This window comes from Sciurus carolinensis, chromosome 8 (assembly GCF_902686445.1).
Source record: "Sciurus carolinensis chromosome 8, mSciCar1.2, whole genome shotgun sequence".
Lineage (NCBI taxonomy): Eukaryota > Metazoa > Chordata > Mammalia > Rodentia > Sciuridae > Sciurus > Sciurus carolinensis.
In genome coordinates, this window is record NC_062220.1 from 13,923,803 (window position 1) to 13,947,651 (window position 23,849).

Genomic DNA, 23,849 nt, shown 5'->3' on the forward strand with positions numbered 1-23,849 from the left:
CTGATCTGTGTTCTTCTGTGGATAGATGTAGTTTCCTTGCTGATTTGGGCTTTTTCTGAGAATCTATCCTGTCTACCAGTTGCTTCACTGTACCTGTCTCTGGTCTCTGCCCAAGTTAGTCTGCCATACAGCACAGTTTAGTGAGTCCTCTCTGGCTCTGTCAGGATGGCCTGCTCTCTTCACAGATGACATGTACTGTCACTTCCATCTATGATCCTAAACTCAGCAGCTCTTTGCTAAAATGCAAATAGACTAGTGTCCAGTGTCACCCAGAAGGAAGACATCTGGGTCACAAAGAATATGGAGAACATGTACTTGATTTCAAAGGGAATAGAATTGGGAGCCTCCCAGCACAGAAAGAATCAGAGAAACCAACAGAATCACCAGAAGCATGTAAAGTCTTGGTTCCTCAGGAGGAAGGCTTCAAAGACATACAAACCGAAGGGGAAATGTCAGAATCCTACCACAAAGCACTATCTATCACCCTGGGGGAAGGGCATAAATTATGAACAACAAAAAAAAATAAGTAAAGTTATATGCTAGTCTATATCTTTCAATGCTGCTTTTGTCTCACAAATTTGATTTTATAACCCACTAATAAGTTGTGATCAAGACTTTGAAAACAATGTCTGAAGAATAGAGAAGAAAATCAATGCCATCAAGACACAAAGCAGAGAGTGCAGCCACATTATCCACTGACAGAGGGATAGACTTTTTTATTGGTTCTTTTTCATTATACATGACAGTAGAGTCCATTTTGATAAAATAATATATGCATAGAATATATCTTGTTTCTAATTAGGGCACCAGTCTTGTGGATGTACACATGGTGGGATTCACTGTGGTATATTCACATATGAACATAGGAAAGTTATGTCAGCTTCTTTCCCCGGTCTTTCCTATTCTTAGTGCACTCCCTTTCCTTCATTCCCCTTTGTATAATCCTCTGAACTTCTATCCACCACCTTAATGTGCGTTAGTTTCCTCGTATCAGAGAAAACATCTGCCCTTTTGGCTTTTGGGGTTGACTTATTTCACTTAGCATGATGGCCTTCAGATCCATACAACTACTGTCAAATATTATAAAGTCATTCTTCTTTATGGCTGAGTAATACTCCATCGTATATATATAACATAATTTCTTTATCCATTCATCTGTTGATGGGCATCAAGTTTAGCTCCATAGCTTACCTAATACAAATTATACAGCTATAAACATTGACGTGGCTGCATCATTGTATTATGCTGATTTTAAATCCTTTGGATAATAACCGAGGTATGGGAATAATGGGTCAAGTGGTGGTTCCTTTCCTACTTTTAGAGAAATCACTATACTGCTTTCCAGAGTGGGTATACAAATTTGCAGTACTATCAACAATGTATGAATGTACCCTTTTCCTCAAATCCTCATCAACATTTATTGTTACTTATATTCTTGATAATTGCCATTGTGGTTGGAGTTTTAAATCTCCTAAAAAAAAATACCTCACAAAGTGGCTGATAATAAAACTCAGTGAGATATAGTTTCATCTGGACAGATGCCAAGGAATCTCTCAACTGAGCCAGGTGGACCTCAGCAATCTTGACACCATGTTGCATATTATACACCTCAACGGCACTGGAGAGCACTCAGGCATAAGCAGTTCACAGCATCACACTCTACTTTCTCAGGCCACTAGGAGAACCTGACCCATGTGCTTCCTGACCTCTCTGCAGTAGAATTAGAATAAGGTCAGATTCCCTCGTCTCTCCAAGTCCAGTAACAAGACCTTACTCCAGTCAAAGGGATTATCCTATAAACTACCCTTGTCCCTGTTCAGTTTTCTCAGAGTCTAGGTTCCATAGATTGAGATTTTTTTTTATCTTACAATACCTTTCACATTTCCTTACGAGAACAAATACAATAATAACATTCCTCTAGCTATATATTTGAATTTTTCAATGAGGACAAAATTCAGAATACACAGCATTTCACATAATATTTCATGTCTGATCATACTTTTTACTAACTTCAGTTTTGCCCCTTACATCTCAAAACCATCACGTCCAAAACAACTTCTCAATTGATTCCCACTTAGAGAGTCAACTCTTTTTCATCCTCATTCTTCCCCATTTCAGCAAATGCCAACATCATCCAGTTCCTCAAGTCAGTCACCACCTAAGAATAACTTGACTTTTCCCTTTGCGCACATCCTGTATCCCACCAATGACTTACACATTTAATTATAAAACATGTCTTGGATATCCCATTTCTGCCTCCATCCTAGTCCAAGATGCCATCATCTCTCATCTGTACTACCTGATGCCCTAGTACATTTTTCCATTTTTTGTCTTCCCCCATAATAGAATCTCCATTTAGCTACAAGAGTGATCTTCTTAAAATGTAAATCTGATTGATCATTTTGTTCTGCTACTTAAGATACTTGAATTGCTTCCCACTGACACTATAATAAAATATATACTCCTTACATTGTATTGTTCACTAAAATTAATCTCCTCTGGGTATCCTTCATGCACTGAGGTTCAAGACAAAGTTTACAGTATCACATGGTTCGTGTTGAAAAACAGGCTGCATTAAAGGAAAACCTGCATCAGCAACAGAAGTAAAACATGGTTCCTCCTCATCCCTTATTACACACAGGGGCCAGGGTGCTGTATGGTCAGCAGGAAGCTTTCGTGGGCTGATGGAGGTACCCATCTTCCCTGTGTTCTTTCTTGAAGGAAAAGTGTGAAAGGAACCCCGTCAGTGGAAAATAATTTGCTTAATATCAGAAAATCTACACGTGGGCAAGATAAAGAAAAGGCACTATTGAAATAGAAGGAATAATGATGATCATTATTTATTTACTAACATAACAGATTACCTGGGCTAGGAAATAATAAACATACATAGTATGTTTATTACATACATAGTGCTATTCAAAATAAACACCTGTAATTCCACCATATGCTTCTTTCCTCTCCTGCCCCTACTCATTTCCCCAAAGTTCCCAAGATAACTCATCTTGAATTTTATCATTCCCTTACTTTTAGAAGTTTCATCACATGTACATAACCATAAGCAGTTTACTTGATACCAATCTTTATAAAAATGACATATTACATAAACATCTGTAATCTTCTCATATTCTCACTTGATATTCCTAAAAGCTATTTCTATTAATATGCTAGGTATAATTATTTTATGCAGCTGCACAATACTCCACTACATGAGCTATCTATTGTCTTGATGAAACTTTGGGCTGTTTTCAGTTTTTACTACTATGTACATTGCTGCTCTGAGCACCCTTGGACATGTTTCATGGGCTGTATGCAGCAAGCATTTCCTACAGGGTGTACCTGAAAGGCAGAATAACTAGGTGAAATTTCAACAATGACAAGCCATTTTCCCACACTGCCCCTTCCTATGCATGTTTCCACTGATCTACAACATCCTCCTTCACACTTCAGCAAATGCTGAAATATGCCAATCTGGAGGGCTTAAAATTAAATCTCATTCCAATCTGTTTTCTATTTCCTTGATTGTTGAGGTGAATCTCTTTTTCATATATTAACGAGTCATTTGTATTTCCTTCTCTGTGAAATGCCTTTGCCCATTTTTCCACTCAGATTTTTCTCATTACTTTGTAGGCATTTATATATTCTATAATATTTCAGTTAAATGATTGCCAGTATCTTCTCAGTTTGTGGCTTGTCTTTTTGCTTAATGGTGACTTATGATTAAAAAAAAAGGCTACTTTTAAGTCAAATTTATTTTTTCATTTAAAAATAAAAAAACTTCAAGATACCCAAATCATAGACTGTCCTTTATTCTGTTTTCAACTTTTAAGTTTCGTCTTTTGCCAAGAAGTCTTTATAAACAGTCACAATGTATTTTTGCATACAAGTTTTTTTTGTATGCATGACAAAATTTCCTCACATTATTTATTGAAAATACATTAGCCAGTATCTATAATTCCATTTTCATCAGCTATTATTTTTATATAAGCATGGTCTGTTTCTGGACTATTCTATACTACTGTGATGTGTTTATCCCTGTGTCAATAGTATCCTTTACCATATTAGGTGTAAAAGAAAAACCTTGCCAACTGGGAGAACAATTACCCCGTTTCTCATTCTTCATGAGTCTGTTATTCGTTCTGAGTCCTTTGGTCAACACCATCTTTAGAAATCACTTGTAAACTTCCTTCAAACTCCTGAAGTCTTCTCTTAATGTAATTCAGTGAATTTCTCCATAGAGATCTTGTACTGCAGACTCCTTACATGTTTTGGTCCTTATGTGGCAACTTTTTAAAAATGTGGTTCAATATAATTACACAAAATGGCAGGATTCATTGGTATAAAAATTATATTTTACTTACAGTTGGCACCTGAATATTTATCTCCAGCAGCTTTAATATCTACATTCACTTATAATCATAGCCTCCAAAACTGAGAAAATAAATCATGGTTTAAACCACTCCACTTTTATATGGCAGCCTGGACAGACTATTACACCTAATGATACTGTATTTTATACTTTGGATATGGTTACTTTGCAGTGGGAAGCCTCAGCACCCCAGACTAGATAGTCTTCTGTCAGGGGAATATAAGGACATACTTCTATTCTTAATATAAGTGCTTCTTTATTTAATGGGAAGCTACTGATTAGGGGTCCTCACTAGGAACTATATGCAAAATTAAACTGTATGACAAAAAAATAAGCTCATATTAACTCTTTCCAAGGCTAACTGCTAAGGTTCTGTGTACTTTATATGCCCCGGTGTCCTCCCCACATTTATGAGACACAGGTTAAAAATCTAAAGGACTATGTGATCAGAGATGAGATTTTACTTCTACTTGCACAGGAAGGTGATGTAACAGAGAGGATAAGAATTAAGAGTTGATTGTGCATATGGAGATAAAGGTAAGAATGAGTGAATTAATAAGGATTAGGTTTAACTCCACACAAATAAGTGGCCGAAACAAGGTAAAGGTTTATTCGCATCTTCCAAAGACATCCAGAGATAGAATGTGCAGGACTGGTCACTTGGCTTCAGGTGATCACAGATCCTCCTTTTCCATCTTCCATCCTGAAGACTGCTGTATATTCAGGATGTCTGCTACCGATGCAGCCATCATGTCCGCACTTCAGATAAGAAAGAAAGGGGATAAGGATTTGGGGAAACAACGTATGAGTCTCTGAACAGCATTACTTCATGTACGAATTTTCCTGGATGCTCCAACAAAATGACTTCTACATATAGGCACTTGGCAACCCCCAATTGCAAAGAAAAGGAAATGTAATACTTGGACTGAGCACAAAGACATAACCAACAAAATACTGATCCTGTAAATATTGAAGATACAATGGAGACTGAGGAGTGTGTTCATTATGTTTATTTCTTATATTCTATGAAGCTTTTTTTTTGGAGACTTGTAGACCCAGAGAGATGCCCCTGTTCTCAAACCATCTATGGCTCCCCTTTGCCAAAGTTCTCTGCAAACTGTCAAGACCCTTTACAATCTAGCCCAAATTCACTTTTTTTCATATCTTTCAATGCCTCAAAAACTTTTAAGTTTCTGGATCTCTGATCATGCTGTTTCTTCTACAAAAGACTAGCCTATCTCCTGTGCTATTATTCCTGTTTTACTTGCAGGAAAACAACAATCTGAGAGAAAGTTAAGTAACTAACCAGCTGGTGAATGGAAAAGCAGGGCTTCAAAACTAAGGTGTATGACTGTACAGCCTTGACTCTGAACTATTACTATTATAGACTACATTTATTTTTCCAAACAATAGGTGGGACACAGAAAGTAAACAAATGTCAAGATGGACACCTGTGTGGCAAAACAAGATCCTGAGTTCCAAAACACAGCAGAGAGCAAATGGACAAATAAGAAAATCAAAAGAGATGCTTCATTATTGTGACTACATAATACCAACAACCCAAAAACTACATGCTATTCTATTATGTGGGGCTGGCACAAAAGCAAACTATAATAGTAAGAAGGAACATTACTACTATTGATGCCTGCCAAAATTCTCATTATCTAAAAAGTAAGCTTGAAAAATCCCTGAACAATATTCTTGACAATTTCAATTCTCAAGAAGTAGAGGAAACAATGAAACAAATTGAAGTTACTCTAATCAAGAAAGAAACGTTGCTCAATATGAGGAAAGCAAAAGGGTAGAGAATGATTTTCCTATAGGATCATCACACCAAGAATAAGAAAGACTAAGGTTTAGGTATTTCTCCTTTGGTACTCTTCAGGTTAGCAGTGAAATAATGTGGGAATTAAGGTCAGTGGATTATGAGTGTAAATGGAAGCAGAGTGGCAAAAACCAAATGCAAACATCACACACCTGAGCTTGAACTCCAGGTATGCACAAGACATATGGCTTTGACAAGCTACTTACCTTGTTTTTCACTTTCACCTATAAAGTGGGGATAACAGTACTTTCTTCTTAGGATAATAGTTAATTGGGACCATGATAAAAAGTATTTAAGCTTACTGTCTAACATACAGTAAGCACATAAGAAATGTCAGTCATTAATAATATTATTGTTACCTCTTAAGAGATTTCCCGAGAACTCATTAACATGGGATTATTGCTCATTTTCTACAATGATTTTCTTGCTATTACTCCCCCCAATCTGTGTAGTATATAATGCAAACCATAAATGAAAATAAGTAAAATGATCCTGCCTTCATTTTCATATCAATATTGCATTCCAACTGAATAACAAATATGTAAAGTCCTATAATGTGTTGCTGCACTAGTTTGAGCTAGATGGGGGCAAAAGGGTAATTTGAATAAAATATAATCCTGCCTTCAAGAATTATATGATCTCTTTTGGAAAAAAAAGCAAACAGCCATTAACTTTTCTTGAGTTGTAAAGGATAGTAACCCATTAAGCAACAAGTAATACTCCAAAAAGTCACAAAAAAAATGCATTTGATGTTTCTGAATGTCTCTGAATTAATCATTCAGCAATTTTTGAGAAATGATAACTCAAAGAATTATACTGGTAGTAAATAGTGGATTTCATACAGGCTAGTCTTTAAAAATCAGTCCTTTTGGGTTGTACATGCACTATTACAGGGGGAATAAAGGAGCTTAAGATGCTAAAATGCAATGGTTGGGGAAAGTGTATGGAAGTTTTTCTTGTTCATGCCAGTATACGAAGCAGTACTGGGAAGTACAATAAGCCTGGTTTGGAAATAATGGCAAGATGATTTCCCTAAAAATGAAAAGATTTTTATTATTATAAAAGTAATATACACTCATGCTGTCACACACACACACACACACACACACACACACACAAGCATAAGAAATAAGAAAAAACACACTCATGACACCCTACCCAGAAGTAATCACGTTTCAATATTTGTCCTTCCCAACTTATTAAAGCACATACTCAGTTATAACTTTTCAAAAATGGGATAACACCACACGTTTGGTACTTTTCCTCCCACTTTTTGACATATCATACTCATCTTTCCATTTAACATGGAATCCCCAAATGCAAATCACAGGGCAATTTTCTGCAGGTTCAGGTCTTCACAGCATGTAAAGGGCAATGCGGAACCCAAGCTGGACTAGAAGACCACTACAGTTTGTGAGAGCTACAGGAAGTGTCTTAGCAGATAAGGCTGGGGGGCGGGGGGGGGGGGGGGATCCAGACAGTCTGACTGCTTAGGGACCACTGGACCTAGCAGAATCAATATGCAGGGAGAGGACTCAATCTGACTCTGAAAGTTGCCTCAGCCTCATGGTTTTTCAGGGGCAGAAAGGTAAGAGACAATCTCCAACAGAAGAATTTGGAGAACAGTTCCTTAGCTTACTGAGATGATCCTGAAGGATGCACTATTATGCCCCTGAATCCTGGAATCAGAAACTGCTTTGGGTTGGTAATTAGGCTCTTTAGTTCATCATGTGATTTTTCCAGAGCACAGATTTATCATTCTGTTTAAACAGAAATGTTAATATTCCTAACTTCTTACTTTGATTACAATTGGCTTTGCTGAGGGAAGACACAGCACTGCTCAAAAGATAATTTTTATCTACTTTACAATGCTGCTTAAGGAATGTAGTAAAGCATAAAGGAGTGAAGACTACATTACCGCACAGATTCAATGTGTGAACTCAAAAATCAGAGTTAATGTGCTCATTAGTGGTGCCAGCTGCACAAGGCAAGATAGCTGATAGGAGTAAACAGTAACCTACTATTCCTGGGCGAGGATGGAATAAAGCTAAGGAAACTCCATCTTTCCTCAAGCAAAATAAACTCTAAGAACAAAAAAGCTGTTCAAGTGTAGGGGAAATACTTTTAAAAACTCAAGAGCCCAAAATATAGCACATGAATTCTGAACCTGGTACAGTCCAACATGACTTAAGGAGAAAAGACATGTAGCCTAGGGAACAAATCCAAAAGCTGGGCTGGAGTCCAAATGGGAAGAGTGGTACAGATAGAATGAGAGACTTCTAATAATCTGCAAAGCAGCAACCACCTTCTGGAAAACTGCAGGCAGACCTAGGGAGGACTCATGCAAACTTTAAAGAACAAAAGATGCACTAAAAACTAAGTTTACTTTATGTAATCTTACTGGTAAATTATTAGCACTCTATAATATCCCGAACCTTACAATAAAAGTAATAATATGTACAAATGATTTGCATGAGTATGTGTGTAATGGTTAATTTGAATTGTCAACTTGATTGGATTAAGAGATGCTGATTATTAAGAGGCTTCTGGGTGTGTCAATGAGGGCATGTCTAGGAATGACTGGAATGTGGGATAGAGAAGTGAAGTGGAGACCCTCCCTAAATGTGGGCAGTACTGCCCAACAGGATGGTGGCTTGGATGGAATAAAAGTTGGAAGAACAAGGAAGCAGATGCAGATGCAAGCTTTACTCTTCTTTAACAGGTTCTTGATTGCTGCTTTGATCATCTGAGGATATCAGACTCACATCTTCAGTCTTCCAAAGCGGACTCTGCCAATCATTCTTCAGGTAGTTTCCAGAAGCCTTGGTGGCACTGTTGATCCTTCTTGTTTTGGGGCTTCCACCTCTTGGACTGCACAGCTGCTGGTTCTTCCAGCTCTCCAGCTGCAGACAGCCATTGTGGACTATCCTGCTTCTGGTCATGTAAGCCAATATAATAAATTCCCTCTTTATAATCATACTTCCTGTTGATTCTGTTCTTCTACAGAACCCTGACTAAAACAATGTGCAATAAGAGATAATGAGGAAAATTAATGAAAAATGCAATACCTGAGGTTCTCTAGGAAAGCAATGGCAAAGATGTTAACCCATAACGTCCCAAGTTTTCAATTCTGTGAATATTGCAATGATATTAATACAGATGCATTAAAATAGGTTGGAAATCACAATCTAGAGCTTACATATAACTAATGCTAATGCTAGTATATCTTCTTCATATTATTATATAATTTTATATTATATACATTTATATTATAATTTTATATTATACACATTGTATTATAGACATATCACACACATTCCACCTCTGGGACAATGGAACAAAATGGGTTGCGAGAACCTTCAGGCTAGGGGTTTAGCTCTACAGCAGGCACAAAGTATTGGGCTCAATCCTAGCACCTAAAAAAAAAAAAAAAGGAGGACCTCACCCCCACCCCAAGAGTTCTAAGAGATTTTGAAAAGAATAGCAAAGTGAGGCTTAGAAACAGAATAATAAAACCAGAGTATCTAGAGATGAACTATTTCAACTCTAGTTACAGTTCAAATCTCTACTACTGGTAAACTATGCCTCACTGATGTTATAACTAAACTGTCCTCAAACAAAAGATGTAAAGAAGATAGGTTATTCTTGAAACAGTTTTAGGTTAGACACTAGTCACTCTTCGGTAAACTCCTTCAAATTGAACTAAAACTCAATATCCCTCTGGGATCATTCATCTGTCAACATTTATTGAATGGCCCTTCTGTGCCACACACTGGTTAAAGTGCAAGTACACAGAGAAGATTCAATACTTGCTTTCAAGTTTATAGAGCAAACAGGTTAGAAAATCAACGCTTACAACTATAGGATAAATGCCTAACAGGAATGTTCAACATATGGCAAGAGGCTGAATAAACTGTAACAGAAGTGTGCCCCAAAGCAGAGGGCCTTCCAAAGGACATTTAACCTTTTATTATAATCCAGATAAATGAACCTGAAAGTTCTCTATTTTGAAACTACTCATAAAAGAATAAACGAGTACACACCAAAAGTGACAGGAACTACTGATGTTTATGCGACAAAAAGGGGAAAAGCAGTGACAGTCAGGAAAAATATTATCACGCATTTATATAAAAGGGTATTTTAATTCTTGTCCTTAGAAACTATAAAGACTACACATGATTCGGAAATGGGACTATACCAAACAATGGCCAAAGAAGAATCGTCCATTTTATGCCTTTTCTTTTGTCTGGTCACTCAGAAATATAATGTTATCTGTAAAGAAGCCAAAATACAAATATTACTTTCAGAACTCTTTCCCATTTCATTTAATAATCCCCCTCGAACACATACATACTTTGGTGCTGTAACAAATTTTCCAAATGCTAAATAACTTTTGCTGCATTCATGAAAAGCATATAAAATAGTCACAAATGGAGCTAAAAAATGGGTTTTGACAGTTTGTTCAAGAATTCACCTTGTTAGAAAAGGTGAAGTATTTCTTGTCTTTCCTGAAGACAGATGATTAAATCATCCCAACAAAAACTTCCTGTAAAAGAACTGGTCACAAGTTTGGATGTTTGCTGTGCTCAACAGAGGCTATGACACCAGACAGCACATCCTCACCAAGTAAAGGACCAACACACATCACACTTATCATTTCATATGCAACAGGTATGGAGAAAGGACAAGGTTCACAAACGGCCTTGTTAGTGTTGCAGATTTGTTTTTAAGGAAGTTCAAAAACTCACAGATAAATTTTCTTAAATTTTAAGAGAATGATTTTTATATACCCATTTTGGGGGAAAGCTTTGTAACAAGTACTATAGAAATAAGCATTTTTATGCCCAAACATCAGACTTTGGTCTACAAATGCTATTCCAGAGCGAGTTAGCTAAGGGAAAATAAAGGAAAAGAGATAAGCATTATTTCCTTCATAACTCCAAAAATTTCAGATTCTTGTAACTATAAAATTATCCACAAAGTAGTTATTATACATGACCTGTATTTATAATATCTGTTCATGACTTCATAAACACAGTCTTCCCAAAACAGAATACTTAGGTAAAGAATAGTAATTCAAGAAAGAGTATTAAAACTGAAATCACTGTAAAAAGCCAAGAGTGCCATCCACTGGTGGCTATTTTTAAGTTCAGGTATGATCCCTAGGAAGAAAAATATGGCCTATAAATAAAACTGGTCAACCAAATTAAACTGTTTTCTTCAATTCAAACATAACTGAAGTTCTATTTAGATTTACTATCAATCATCAACATATAGTTAACTAACCATGCCAATGAAAACTGATGACAAGAAAAAAACCAAAAGGATACTCTGAAATGCTTCTATTTTGCTTAGTTTATAACACCAAAGAGTTTAAACAATTCAAAGTTTACTCACAAACTTAGTTCATCTAAAGGAGGATATGAAAATACCTATGTTGGTTTTCAAACTCAATACACTTTCGAAGAAACTTATTAGTAAGTATAATTATCATTTATAACAAATTATAATGTATCATTATGTTCAGTTGTTAAGACATGAACTCTGGAGCAACGGAAAAGAGAAAGACAAAAGGAATTCTGTAATTTAACAGACTTATGATATATAAATACCATCTAATTTAATGCATGCTCATTAATTTATGAAATAAGCAAGGAAATTTGAACAGTCATATTTACTAAAAAAAAACCTCTTAATATTAGGTATAATAATAGCATTTCAGTTATCTTTTTGAAAGATCCTATCTTTCAGATATTCACTGAAATTTATAAATGAAATAATGATGTCTAGCATTACTCTAAAATAATACAGGTAGAAAAAAAGTGGCTGAGGACACAGAAGAGATAATACTGGTCATCAATTTATAACTGATGAAGCTAAATAATGGAGGCTCATTTTACCATTCTACTTTTGTATTTCAGTTTCCATAATAAAACACTTTGTAATGATATTACCTAATTTCAGCATTATCTCAGTAGTTAGTAAATATTGAGGCATTACTATTTCTTTCATTTCTATTTATTTATAAAAACAAGGTTTCTTCATGCTTGTGTCAATAAAAACAGCCAGGAATAGTGAGACACACCTATAATCCCAAGAGGCTCAGGATGATAAGGCAGGAGGACTACAAATTCAAAGCCAGCCTCAGCAACTTAGCAAGGTCCTAAAAGCAATTCAGCAAAACCCCATCTCTAAAGAAAATATAAAAAAGGGCTGGGAATGTGGCTTACTGGTTAAGCACCACTGGGTTCAACCCCTGGTACCAAAAAAAGAGAACAGAACTGAGACTTAACAACACCTAATTTTAGCAATTATCCAAGAAGTAGAAAAAAACAATAACTACCTATCTCATTTAAAGATGCATTTCCAGAGTTGTGTGTCTGAGTAATCCCAGTTACTCAGAAAGTTAAGAAAGGAGAACCACAAGTTTGAGGCCAGCCTGGGCAACTTAGTGACTCCCTATCTCAAAAATAAAACAGAAATTTTCAAAAGGGTTGAGTGGTAGACTATTTGCCCAGCATGTGAGAGACCTGGGTTAAACCCTCAGTACTGCCAAAAACAAATAAATAAATAAATAAATAAAGATATATTTCCAAAATTTCACCTTTTATATTAATATACTGAAATTGTTTGGTCAATTAGGTACTAAAAGCAACTGTAATAACTCATCATATCACGTAGAGCCTTACTGTCACAGATTTTTTTTTTTAATTTCTCTTATGTGCATACAATCAGTCCTCCATATTCAAGGTTCCACATCCATAAACTATAACCATAGATGAAAAATTTTTGAAAACCAGGCTGGAGATATGGTTCAGTTGATAGAGTGCTTGCCTCGAATGCATAAGGCCCTGGGTTCAATCTCCAGCACCACCAAAAATAAATAAATAAATAAATAAATTTGAAAACCAACAATTCCATCTGAACCTGTAGATGTTTGTTTTTTCTTTCATTATTCCCTAAACAATACAGTACAACTACTCACATAGCATTACATTGTGTTACAAGTAATCTGGAGATATAACACATATGAGAGGATGTGTGCAGGTTATAAGCAAATACTACACCATTTTACATAAAGGACTTGAGCATTCCCAGATTTTGGTGTCTGTGAGGGATCCTGGGAACAGTCCCCTAAGGATTCCAAATGAGTGAATGCAGGTTTTTATTTTTTATTACAAACAACTACCATTAAGATGAATGAAACTTCAAGCACAAGGCCCTGGGTTCAATCCCCAGCACCGCAAAAAAAAAAAAAAAAAAAAAAAAAAAGATGAATGAAAGATTCTTAACTACATAATATACTTAAGAAATACTTTTGAGAAAAAATGGAAATGACACAAGTTCAAGGAAAAAGAAATAAAATAAAAATTCCAAATGTTGAAGAGCTTCCTCTTAATACATTTTTAATAAGACAATGGGTATCAAGTTGCTACAGTATTTAGATTCCATTAAACTAAATGTAGTAACTTTCTATTGAAAAACATATTCAGTCACTTAAAGATGTCCAAAGAGTTACGCTGTTCAAATTTCTTATCAAATTTTCAAAAGTTTGAAAACTCTGCTAGGGGATATCTTCTTCCTCTTCAAGCTTTATATGTTCATCTTTTCTTTGTTGTTTTGCAATTTGTTTAAAAGTGTACAATAGAAGCTATTATATTTCAAATAAAAATTTTAGTATATTCAGTTCCAAAGAGATTCTTTAATTTACACAAATGTCTAAAGTCATGCACACTAATCCAACTGTCTTGGTACATGCTTCTCCCTGAAAAGGTGATGGCATTCAAAATCACTAGGATTAAGTTGTAATAAATTCTGGAATGAAAAATTCAACTTTATAATTTACTCAAAAGTTGCTTTTGAACTAAAACTATTAAGTACAGAAATAATTTTCACAGCCCCAATATTTCCTTACAACACAGTCAAGCTTTAAAAAGAGAAAAGAAAGCTATTCTCACAAGGTTCTTACCAGCTATGATTGTTGTTGCTTGTCGCCTCACATTATTTTTATCCATGTATTCACCATAGTCTACTTTTCCTTCCACATAAATTCGAGACCTGTTATACATAATTTACAGTTTTTATTCTGGAAACTCTAACATGCTTTACAAAGAGTCAGGTCAGTGGTGGTAATGAACATACACAAAGAATGAAATATATAATTACACATAATTCCATTTTTGCTACCACTTCTTAAAGTTCAGAATTAAGAGTACTGAAACATAATGTATAGACAAACTTTATGTATCTATGTGAAAAGTACAATATTTGCATCCTTCAGCTATTTTCTTCCTGAGAGTTAAAAAAAAAAAAAAAGTCAACATCTTAAGTCAAATTTTTTTTTTTTTAAAGAGGTAACTTTAAGATCACGAAGACTCAAGACCAATTTAGGGGCATCTATTAATCTCTAGGACTGATTTCCAATATGTCATTTTACTTAACCTCTGGTTTTAGACTTCCTAACAGACACATTGCTTTTAACTTTATGTATCAATTCTCTTTTATAGGGAGGTTTATGACTTTATTTCTAAGGGGATTAGGTTGTTAAAATTCAAAACAGAGGTTTTCAGTTTAGTCTATTACAGAGTCAATTAAGACAATTTCTACACTATATAGAAGGCTGAAATAGATGAAAATCATAATTCTGTTTTTTTTTTCATATCTCTGATTTTTAAAGGGTACAAAATGACCACAATGGCACCAGTTTTTAGAGACCACCATCACCAGAAAGATAAAGTACAAAGACAAAATAAGTGAAATGACTGGATATCAAAGAAAACAAACACACTCACACTGACTCATGAATCAGTAGGTGAAGCTGTACATTGACATTTTCCTTGAAATACCCTCTTATGTGTTTGTATGTGTATGCGCACGTGGGCACACACGCGCACACACACACACACATATGAAGGGCAATGGAGATACATATGAAGAAAAGGTATGCGGTTATTGAAAGAATTTTTAATCATTGCTGAAATTATTTCCATGTTTTATTTCTACAAAACCAGTACCTTTCTAAAAACATAACTATTAATATAACTGCTATGAAACATATCCTTTTGTTCTTCTGAGAATTTAGAAAACACATTTTTATGATAATTAACCTAAGCATTACAAAGGGAACTACTAAGTCTCTAGAAATTACCAAATATAAAATAAATACTGAGAGTAACAACTCAGTGTCAGGCTTCAGACATTCCAGATCCCCTGCTAAGGACATCATACAAATGTCAAAAGGAAAAAAAACACTAACCCCAGGATCCCTGATCACAGAGGCACAGGAACCACTAAAAACACCTGTTGCAGCTGCTCCAAAAGCAGTGTTGTGGTGGCACTTAAGGCACTGGTCTTCTCTCCTGCCCCAATCTACTTCCACCTTGTATGTACTAAATTATATGTTCTCAGAAGACTCAAGATTTTACACATCTCTGAATTAGTCACACCTTTGAATTAGTCACACACATAGCTACGTTCCAAGCATACAGAATTAAGGAATGAACATAAGAATACGAACCTAAGAACTCAAGAATAAAGGAGGAGTTATATGTTCCCTGCCATGAGAACACTTGTTATTATTGATTCTTTAAATCGTTTAATCCAAAAGAGTTTCCTTCTATAACTTACCCCTTTTTCACATACTGATATGCTACATCTCTGAGGCCTGGCCGGAACACTGATATCCTATGCCATGTTGTCTTTTGACTGATGTCACCTAAATCACAAGAAAAGGAAATGGTTACAACGCCAGCAGATAAAACAAATGCCAATGGACAACATGCCCAGCAAAACCAAACTCACAATTTCTAAGAGAACAACAAAACTAGAAAAGATGGACTTTGTCGGAAAGTAGCTTATCTCTACTTAGAAAACTGGCAATAAATAATGTCTATTGCTGATAAGATTAAAACCCCAGTCTTTTATACTCACCCATTTGGTATTCTTCATTCTCCCCTGATCGCCACATCTCATTTGTTGCTAGAGAAAATATTGTTACTGGATTTTTCCCTTCCGCCTGTCTCAGGACTGGGTCCTGACCCACTCGCCCAAGTAACTGCACACGATTAAGAGCTGAAACAGGAAATAAAATAAGACTGAAAACCTGCTACCTCAAAATTTATACCTTGAAGTGCTAAGTCCCAATGTGATAGTATTTGGAGGTGGACCTTGTAGGTGATTAGATTTAGATAAGGTGATGAAGGGAGCCTCCATGATGGGATTAATGTCCTTTTAAGAAGAAGAAAATATCAGAGCACTCTCTCTCTTTCTACCATGTAAAAAGAGTGAGAAAGTTACCATCTGCAAACCAGGAATAAGGCCCTCACCAACAGCCCAACCATGCTGGCACCCTGATCTTGGACTTGCAGCCTCCGGAACTGTGAGAAATAAATGCCTATTGTTTAATCCACCCACTCTGTGGTAATTCATTATGTCAGCTGAAGCTGACATTTACAGAAATTCAAACACCTTAGATTGAGAGAAGTATCCAGAAAAGCAACAGTTAAAAATACCATTTCAACTTTAATCTCTGAATTAAGCAAAATCCAAATACTAGACAATCAACATATCAAGTTAAAGGGGTAAATAAAGGAAGGTTGGGAGTAGGGTAAAAGGGTTGGCAAGGAGAAAACAGAAAGAAGTTCCACTAAACAACTTCAAATTCTTTATCTTATCTTAAATTCTTATGTAAAGTATCTTTTTTTAAAAAAACTATCTGTGGTGCTAAAACAAATCTGAGATTTAAAAATCTTTATTAAAAAAGGGAATATTTCTATGAAATAATATCTTTCACAATTTAAAATAACCTTGGAAGACTCAGATAACCAAATATGATTCAAAGAAATCGTCCAGCAGGACAGTGATGACAAGAGAGAGTAGTATCTGGTCACTAAAGAAAAGAAGGGCCCAAATGATAATGGGTCCCCATACCCTGATGGGCAAACCCAACCTAAGACGCAAATATGAGCTAAAGTCATAATGGTTAACATGGTTTAACCCAGCAAACCCCTTCTATAGCACTTTGAGAATACTGGCACAGTACTATAAATAACACTGCAAACTTGGAAATTAGCTACTTACATCTTTCAAGAACCAAACTGCTGGCTATTTCAGACTCATGTCTTACAAACTGATGAAGTACCTAAAGGTGAACAAATGAGCAACATGGCTTTAATTTTTTTAGAAAAGGCAAATGCAAACAGAAGACCCGCTCATATTCATTCACCACTTAGGCAGTAGTTTCTGTGAGTTCCAGAAGACAAAAGCTTTTCCCATGTTCTTTCAACATCTACAGCCAGAAAGATCAAGCAAACACTGCTGGAGCAGCCTATTACAGAAGCCACAGGTACAAAGACGGTAGGAGAGAGCGTGCCCAAAAGTTAATTTATAGTCTTCCTCTGTTTCTTTTGTGGCAATCTGTGTGATTATGGCAACTCTGTTTTTGCACATGAAAGACAAAATCAAATTGGTATGTTTCCACAAAAGAAAGCATGACAGTGATTGTAAATCCAACGTGTACCTAAGAGTTGCTCAAAAAAAAAAAAAAAAAAAAAAAAAAATCCAGCTTTCATTAGCCAGAGACACAGAAAAAAAGTAAAAATTACTTTATACACTCACAAGAATGGACCAACCTTTTTTTAGTACAAATAACTTATATTATTACTACATTTTGAATAAACACTTTAGAAATTAAGAAACTTAGATTTATCTAATGTGGGTACAGACTTAGTACATCATTAGACCAAAGGAAAGTAGAAAAGGGAAGAGTTTTTATAAACTTTATAATTAATGTACTTATAAATAGACTCATTTAACATTAAAAGCAATTATCAAACCACTGCTGGGGTATATGTAATATAACCAATGTCATTACTTAAATCTCATTCTTAGCCACAAGGAACAGAGAATGAGAAATAGGTTAAGCTCAAAAAAAAAAAAAAAAGCAAACAAACAAACCCAATACACTGCAAGGCCAGGTGTGGTAGCATATGCCTATAATCCCAGCAGCTCTGAGGTTGAGGCAGGAGGATCGGAAGACAGGCCCTAGGCAGCTCAGTGAGACCCTGTCTCTAAATAAAATACAAAAAAGGGATGGGGATGTGGCTCAGTGGTTGGGTGCCCCATACAAAAAAATACAATTCCCCCATACCAAAAAAAAAAAAAAAAAAAAAAAAATTTACATTCCATACATTCATTACATGAATATCCTTTGGACATAGCAATGAGCATAGGTTCCAAAGTCAGATTCCCTGTGGATAAAACTTGTAGAGTCTATAAAGCTTCCCTGGTTTCTTCTTCAAACTCGTAAGCAATAGGAGATACCTCAAATATGATTAGCCTAAAGTGTTTCACTTAAAAATGACCAAAAATGATGATGAACATCTGCTTCACAAGACTACTACAAAAAAATCATACAGTTTCTATAGTGGCCTTAGCCAGTTGTAAAGCTGTATAAATAATCTGATGGAAAATTTCATGTTTTCAGTGTTATCAAGGAAAATGACATAAGATAAGCAAATATGGTTAAGTACAAAAATATGGTTGGCTATCCACATCAGAGAGTCATCAGAAAAGGGTAGCCACTGCCACACGAGTAGTACCTTAATGTTAATCACAGATATTATTACTGAATTCCAACTAAAAGCTTTATTTACTATCAAGTAACCCTAAAACTAAATATATATTGTAAAATTATCACCACTTTAGAGCCAAGTAAACTGAAGCTCAGAGAGTAACTTGCCCAAGATCTTGTAAAAAATAAGTAGTAAGTCATGACTAGATGCCAGGGTTATATAATACCAAGGTTGCTCATTTTCCCACTGCCTTTTGCTGCCTCAAAGATATTTTGTTCAAGGCATACTTCTACCTTCATAAGGTAGGAGTACATCACTGGATGTAGAATTCAGAAAGCCAGACATTCTACCAGAGAAACATTTTTCAAGCAGCAGTACTATTACTATAAAAAGCAGAAGTCCACCAATTAAATGAATACCCATTCCTAGGTGCTGTTAGCTATATAAGCCTATCACTAAAGTTTAGGATAAAAGGTGGATAAGAAAACAAAGATGTTAAGTTACAACATACTACAGAATCAAACTGCTAACTAGTACCTGTGTCATGAGCATAGCAATATACTAATTTGAGTGGTCAGACAAGTTAAAACTCATAAATCTTAAAAAATAAGTGTGTCTTATTTTAGGCACACATAAAAATCAAGACCAACTAAAGAAGTAGAAATAGGGAAATTATTTAACTTGTATAACTTTTAAAATTAAACTTTTAATTTCTTTATATTTGGTCTTCAAGATATCTTAATACTGTAGTACTCAATATTATCAAGATAGTAGTAACTTCTTTTGTTTTTGTACTAGGAATTGAACCCAGGAGCACTTTACTACTGAGTTACACCCCTCAGCCCTTTTTTTTTAAAGACAGAATCCAGCTAAGTTGCCAAGATTGGCCTTGAACTTGGAATCCTCCTGCCTTGGCCTTCCAAGTAACTGGGATTACAACACTCAATCACTGTGCCCAGCTAGCAATAACTTTTCCATGTTTCACATTTCAACACATAATTTTAAAAGGTTAGAAGTACCTGTAAGTTAAAGTGGGGATCTAAGATGATAAAGTCAAATGGCAATTTTTCAAAGATGACAACAGATTTCATAGAGGAACTGATTCTTCAATAGTCTTAAAGGGAGGATGAGGAGTCATTGAGAGGAGATATTAAGGGAAAGCTACAAGACTTGGTGACCAAATGTAGTGAGGAAAAGTGGTAATCTAGGCTTACCTAATCTAGGTAACCTGACTCAAAGATGGCTAGGGTGAGAGGACAGATGAGGAGCCAAACTGCACAGAATCAGAATGAAGTTGGGTAATATGAATCTGTGGTGATACTCAAGAGTTGAGCTGTTCTCCTCAGGGTAGGAAGAAGAAAACAGGGAAGCATTTAGTAAAAGGAGGTAGAGGGTCAGAAAAGGAACTATATGACTTAAAGAAAAATTGCTGACAAAAATTCTTATAGTCCTTGTATCACTAAAACCTGATGCAGACTGATCTAGATTCAAGTTAGATGTTTTAAAAATTAATAACTCCTATTACATATGTGAATAGATTTGAAATTTTTTGTTTTAGTAAACATTATTCACAAGGCAAGATTTAACTCTGAACTTCCCTGTCAAATGAGTACACATGAGGTGGTGGGTAGACTTAAAGATCTTTTGCCCCTGCAGTCAAAAGCCTACAGAAATCTGAGCATTATGGCTGATGAAAGTACAGCTTAGAGTGCTAATACAGAAAAGTGACTACCTGTAATACAGGTCTTCGAAACATGGCTTCTATTTTCTTTTATTACAATCTAAACTTTTATCTTTTCCTAAAGGGGAAAGAAAAAAAGATAAATTAAATAAATACTACATCTTATAGCAAGAGAAACAAGTTGACTAGTCCTAAATTCATTCATGATTTTTATGCACTTCTAACCTGAGCCCACATCAACATCCCCACACTTTTGAGGATCCCTTTCCCCCTCCAGAAACCTCTTTTCGATCCCACTTAATTTCTTTTCGAACCCATATTTTAAAAATTCTGATTGAGTTATTCCCGCTTTCAATCCAGTTTTCTCAAATTGTATTGCACCACAAGCTCTCTTGAAGGAGGCTGATTAACTCACTCCCATATTTTAGACTCCTAAGAGTTCCTAACACACAATAAGAGCTCAATAAATAACAGTGCCATTGAGGGGCTATAATCTGAAGCCCGGCGCTGCAAACACTCCTGCTTCCATCCCGGCTGGCAAAGACCAAGGTGCCCTGGAGATCCCCGAGCTCCGGGGCCTCACCGCTGGGATGACGGACGCCCTTTCCCAAACGTGACGCTCCCACCCAACAACTTGGGAAGAAACGGCGGAGTCCTTCCCTCGAATAAGAAGAGAAAACACCGACACAGCACCACCTCCCGATTCGCGCAGGCACGCAACACCACCAACACTGGGCTCGCGCCCTTCCTTACTCCCTCCCTCACCTGACGCACTAGCCCGGGCAACCTCCACCCAGGGGGTCACTTCCGGTGCACGGAGGACGTAAGGATCGCGATAGGAAGGAGAAAACAGGAAGTCAGAGGCGTGCTCCGTATAAATGCTGCCGGCCAAAACTGCGAGAAACACGCCCTTTCACTTGAGAGTTCCGGGAGTTTCGTTCCAGGCGGAAATGGGTAGATCGGCGCCGCCAAGCGGTGAGTTGCGCGGATTTTAAATTTTCTTGAATGAAATTATTTGTTGAGGTTCCTAGTCTGGCCCAAGAGGGTAAGAAGTACGCGAAATTGTGAATAACTCCGCTCTCCTTGAAGGAACAAAAGAAACCGCCCAGGCCTTAAGCAGAAAAAGGAAGGATTATAGAGAAAGTGCTGAGGCCTTAGAATTCAAGAGGGCGCCAAAAAATGGCAATCAACATAATATTTTAATGTCTTGTTTTAAAAAGCCATAATTAATGCAAGAAATCCGTAATAGAATATTGAAATTTTAAATACAGGACCCAATCCACGCTGAGAACCTCAGGAGGCACAAGGAAGTATGTGCCACTATATTTTTTGTATATTTTAAAATTTTTTCCAAATCATTAAAGTAATTGAAGAAATATTGAAACTTTTAAAAGTAGATGTGTTAAAACTCATAACATTGTTTATTTAGCTTAAACAAAAATTTGAAATAATTTTAACCTAAGTATACTTTCCTGGCTTTAAAGACATTTAGTGTGTGACAATTTTTCTTAATTGACAATCTTAAATGGTCTTAATCAGCTTCAACTTACTGATCTTGCCTTTACTTAAAATTTTGGTGTTTTGAGTTTTTTCATTAGTTTTTGCTTTTATAGTGGTGATGTTTTAATTGAACCTAGGAGTGCATTGCTGAGTTACACCATGACCTTTTTTATGTATTTGCAATAGGTAAATTGTGGAAGCTGGCCTTGGTCTTGTGATCATCCTACTTCAACCTTCCAAGTATCTGGTATTACAGGAGCACTAACACACCTGGCTTTTTCATTAGTGTTAATATTTTAAATTTTTGTACTGAAATATCTTTAATCTTGATTGCTGAATTTCTTAGTCCCCTTAAAGTTTGTCTTATTCACCATAACCTGGCCCTAGTGGAAAAGAAGGATAATGGAGCCCTTCAGATTGCAGAATTCAGGTCAACCAGGGGCCTCCCTAGGCCCCTTCTCCTCCTGGTCTTGGCACTGTCCAACTTTAGAAAGAAAAGGATCTTCCAAATTGTTCTAACAAGCAATTCCACCCCCCGCCCCAGGCCCATTCTTATCTTTTAAGAAAGAAATCTGCACTACTTAACATGGTTTCCAACTTATTCCTTAATCTACTCAGAAGGTCTTCTCACTAGTTGGTATATTGCTAGATGTTTCTCTCCATTTACTTTCACCTTTACAAAGTTCAGTTCCTGAAATATTTATTATACCCTTTTCAAGTCTTGCACAGGTATTAATAATACCACATTCCACCCACTATGTTACTACCATGGATGTCCTCCAATGATTTGCTCTAAAAAACCCTACTTCCAGGCCAAGCATGGTGGCACATGCTTGTAATCCCACAGGCTTGGGAGGCTGAGGAAGGAAAATTGTGAGTTTGATTTGGTAAGACCCTGTCTCTAAATAAAATATAAAAAGGCCTGGGGATGTCGCTCAGTGGTCGAGTGTCCTGGGCTCAATTCCTGGTACCAAAAAAAAAACAAAAACAAAAATAAAAAAACAAACAAAAAAAACCAGTTCTACTTCAAGTCAAAGAAAAAACTAAATTCACCTTTCCTACAAAGCCAGTTTCCCCTTTTTAAACTCCTTGTTTTATTGGTATCCAATTTGAACTTTGGAATCATCTTTAAATCTCCTCCCTAATCACCCACATCTGTCTGCCCGTATCATCATTTGACCCTAGAAATTATTTCTTCATTATCCCACTAATATATCCCTCATTCATTTACAAAATATGGGATAGTATGTTTAAAGAAAAACAAAAAGAAAACACCACATAAATTGAAAACAGACAATCTTGGACCAACTCTTAAAACTTTCTAAATAACATCTGAGTGGGAGAGTCTGGAAGAATCTACATTTCCTCTCAGACAGGAATCACCAATACACATTCTCCTTAGACTGTTAGCTGAAGGAAGTCGCAAGTGCTGCTTTTTTTCTTCTTTATAAAGAAACACATGTTAAAACGTGCAACATTTTAAAACTGTATAATGTCATGAAGGACCTGAGTTAAAGCATCTTTCATTATCAGATTCTTCTTCCCAACAAACACTTTGACTTTGGTTTGCTCTCACTGTCCCCACCTTGTAAAATATCCTCCCCTGACTCTTCAAAATTTTCTACTCAAATAATATTCCTTTCTCTGTTCTCCCATTTCCTTTTCTTTGCAGTTTATCTTGTAATATAAATGATAAGGTTTCCCATCCTTGTCATTGTGAGTTCTTAGAAAACAAGAACAGGCCATAGAAGGACTCAGGTTACAGGCTCAAGCACAGAAACAGAAATAAAGATAGGAAAACTCCAGGAGGATACCATAGACCTAAAATGTGAAGATCACAGACAGACGTACGCACAAATCAAGAAACTGGAAGAGTGACTGAAATATATTATGTATTAGAGA

The 23,849-nt window shown here is 36.0% G+C and overlaps 1 protein-coding gene across 4 annotated transcripts; it reads right to left on the bottom strand.

Annotated features, from left to right (window-relative positions):
- Positions 1–10,243: 10,243 nt before the first annotated feature.
- Positions 10,244–21,289, bottom strand: Ssbp1 (single stranded DNA binding protein 1). Of its 4 annotated transcripts, none has more exons than XM_047560580.1 (7): positions 21,213–21,289; positions 20,499–20,565; positions 17,274–17,334; positions 16,125–16,265; positions 15,822–15,909; positions 14,164–14,252; positions 10,244–10,466 (listed from the first exon to the last, which is right to left on the bottom strand). In XM_047560580.1, exons 2-7 carry the CDS (start codon positions 20,520–20,522, stop codon positions 10,423–10,425), a joined length of 447 nt encoding a protein of 148 aa, XP_047416536.1. In that variant the 5' UTR covers positions 20,523–20,565; positions 21,213–21,289; the 3' UTR covers positions 10,244–10,422. The 4 variants fall into 4 exon arrangements, with proteins under 4 accessions (XP_047416536.1, XP_047416538.1, XP_047416535.1 ...); XM_047560582.1 differs by having other exon boundaries at positions 21,134–21,213; XM_047560579.1 differs by lacking the exon at positions 21,213–21,289 and adding an exon at positions 21,031–21,202.
- Positions 21,290–23,849: the final 2,560 nt, after the last annotated feature.

Excerpts from the sequence above, each read along its gene's own strand:
- Ssbp1 (XM_047560580.1), bottom strand. The coding sequence starts at position 20,522 with ATGTTTCGAAGACCTGTATTACAG. Across the intron at positions 17,335-20,498 it reads TTCGAAGACCTGTATTACAG|GTACTTCATCAGTTTGTAAG; the intron begins GTAGTCACTTTT and ends GTTCACCTTTAG. Across the intron at positions 15,910-16,124 it reads GAATGAAGAATACCAAATGG|GTGACATCAGTCAAAAGACA; the intron begins GTGAGTATAAAA and ends CTTGTGATTTAG.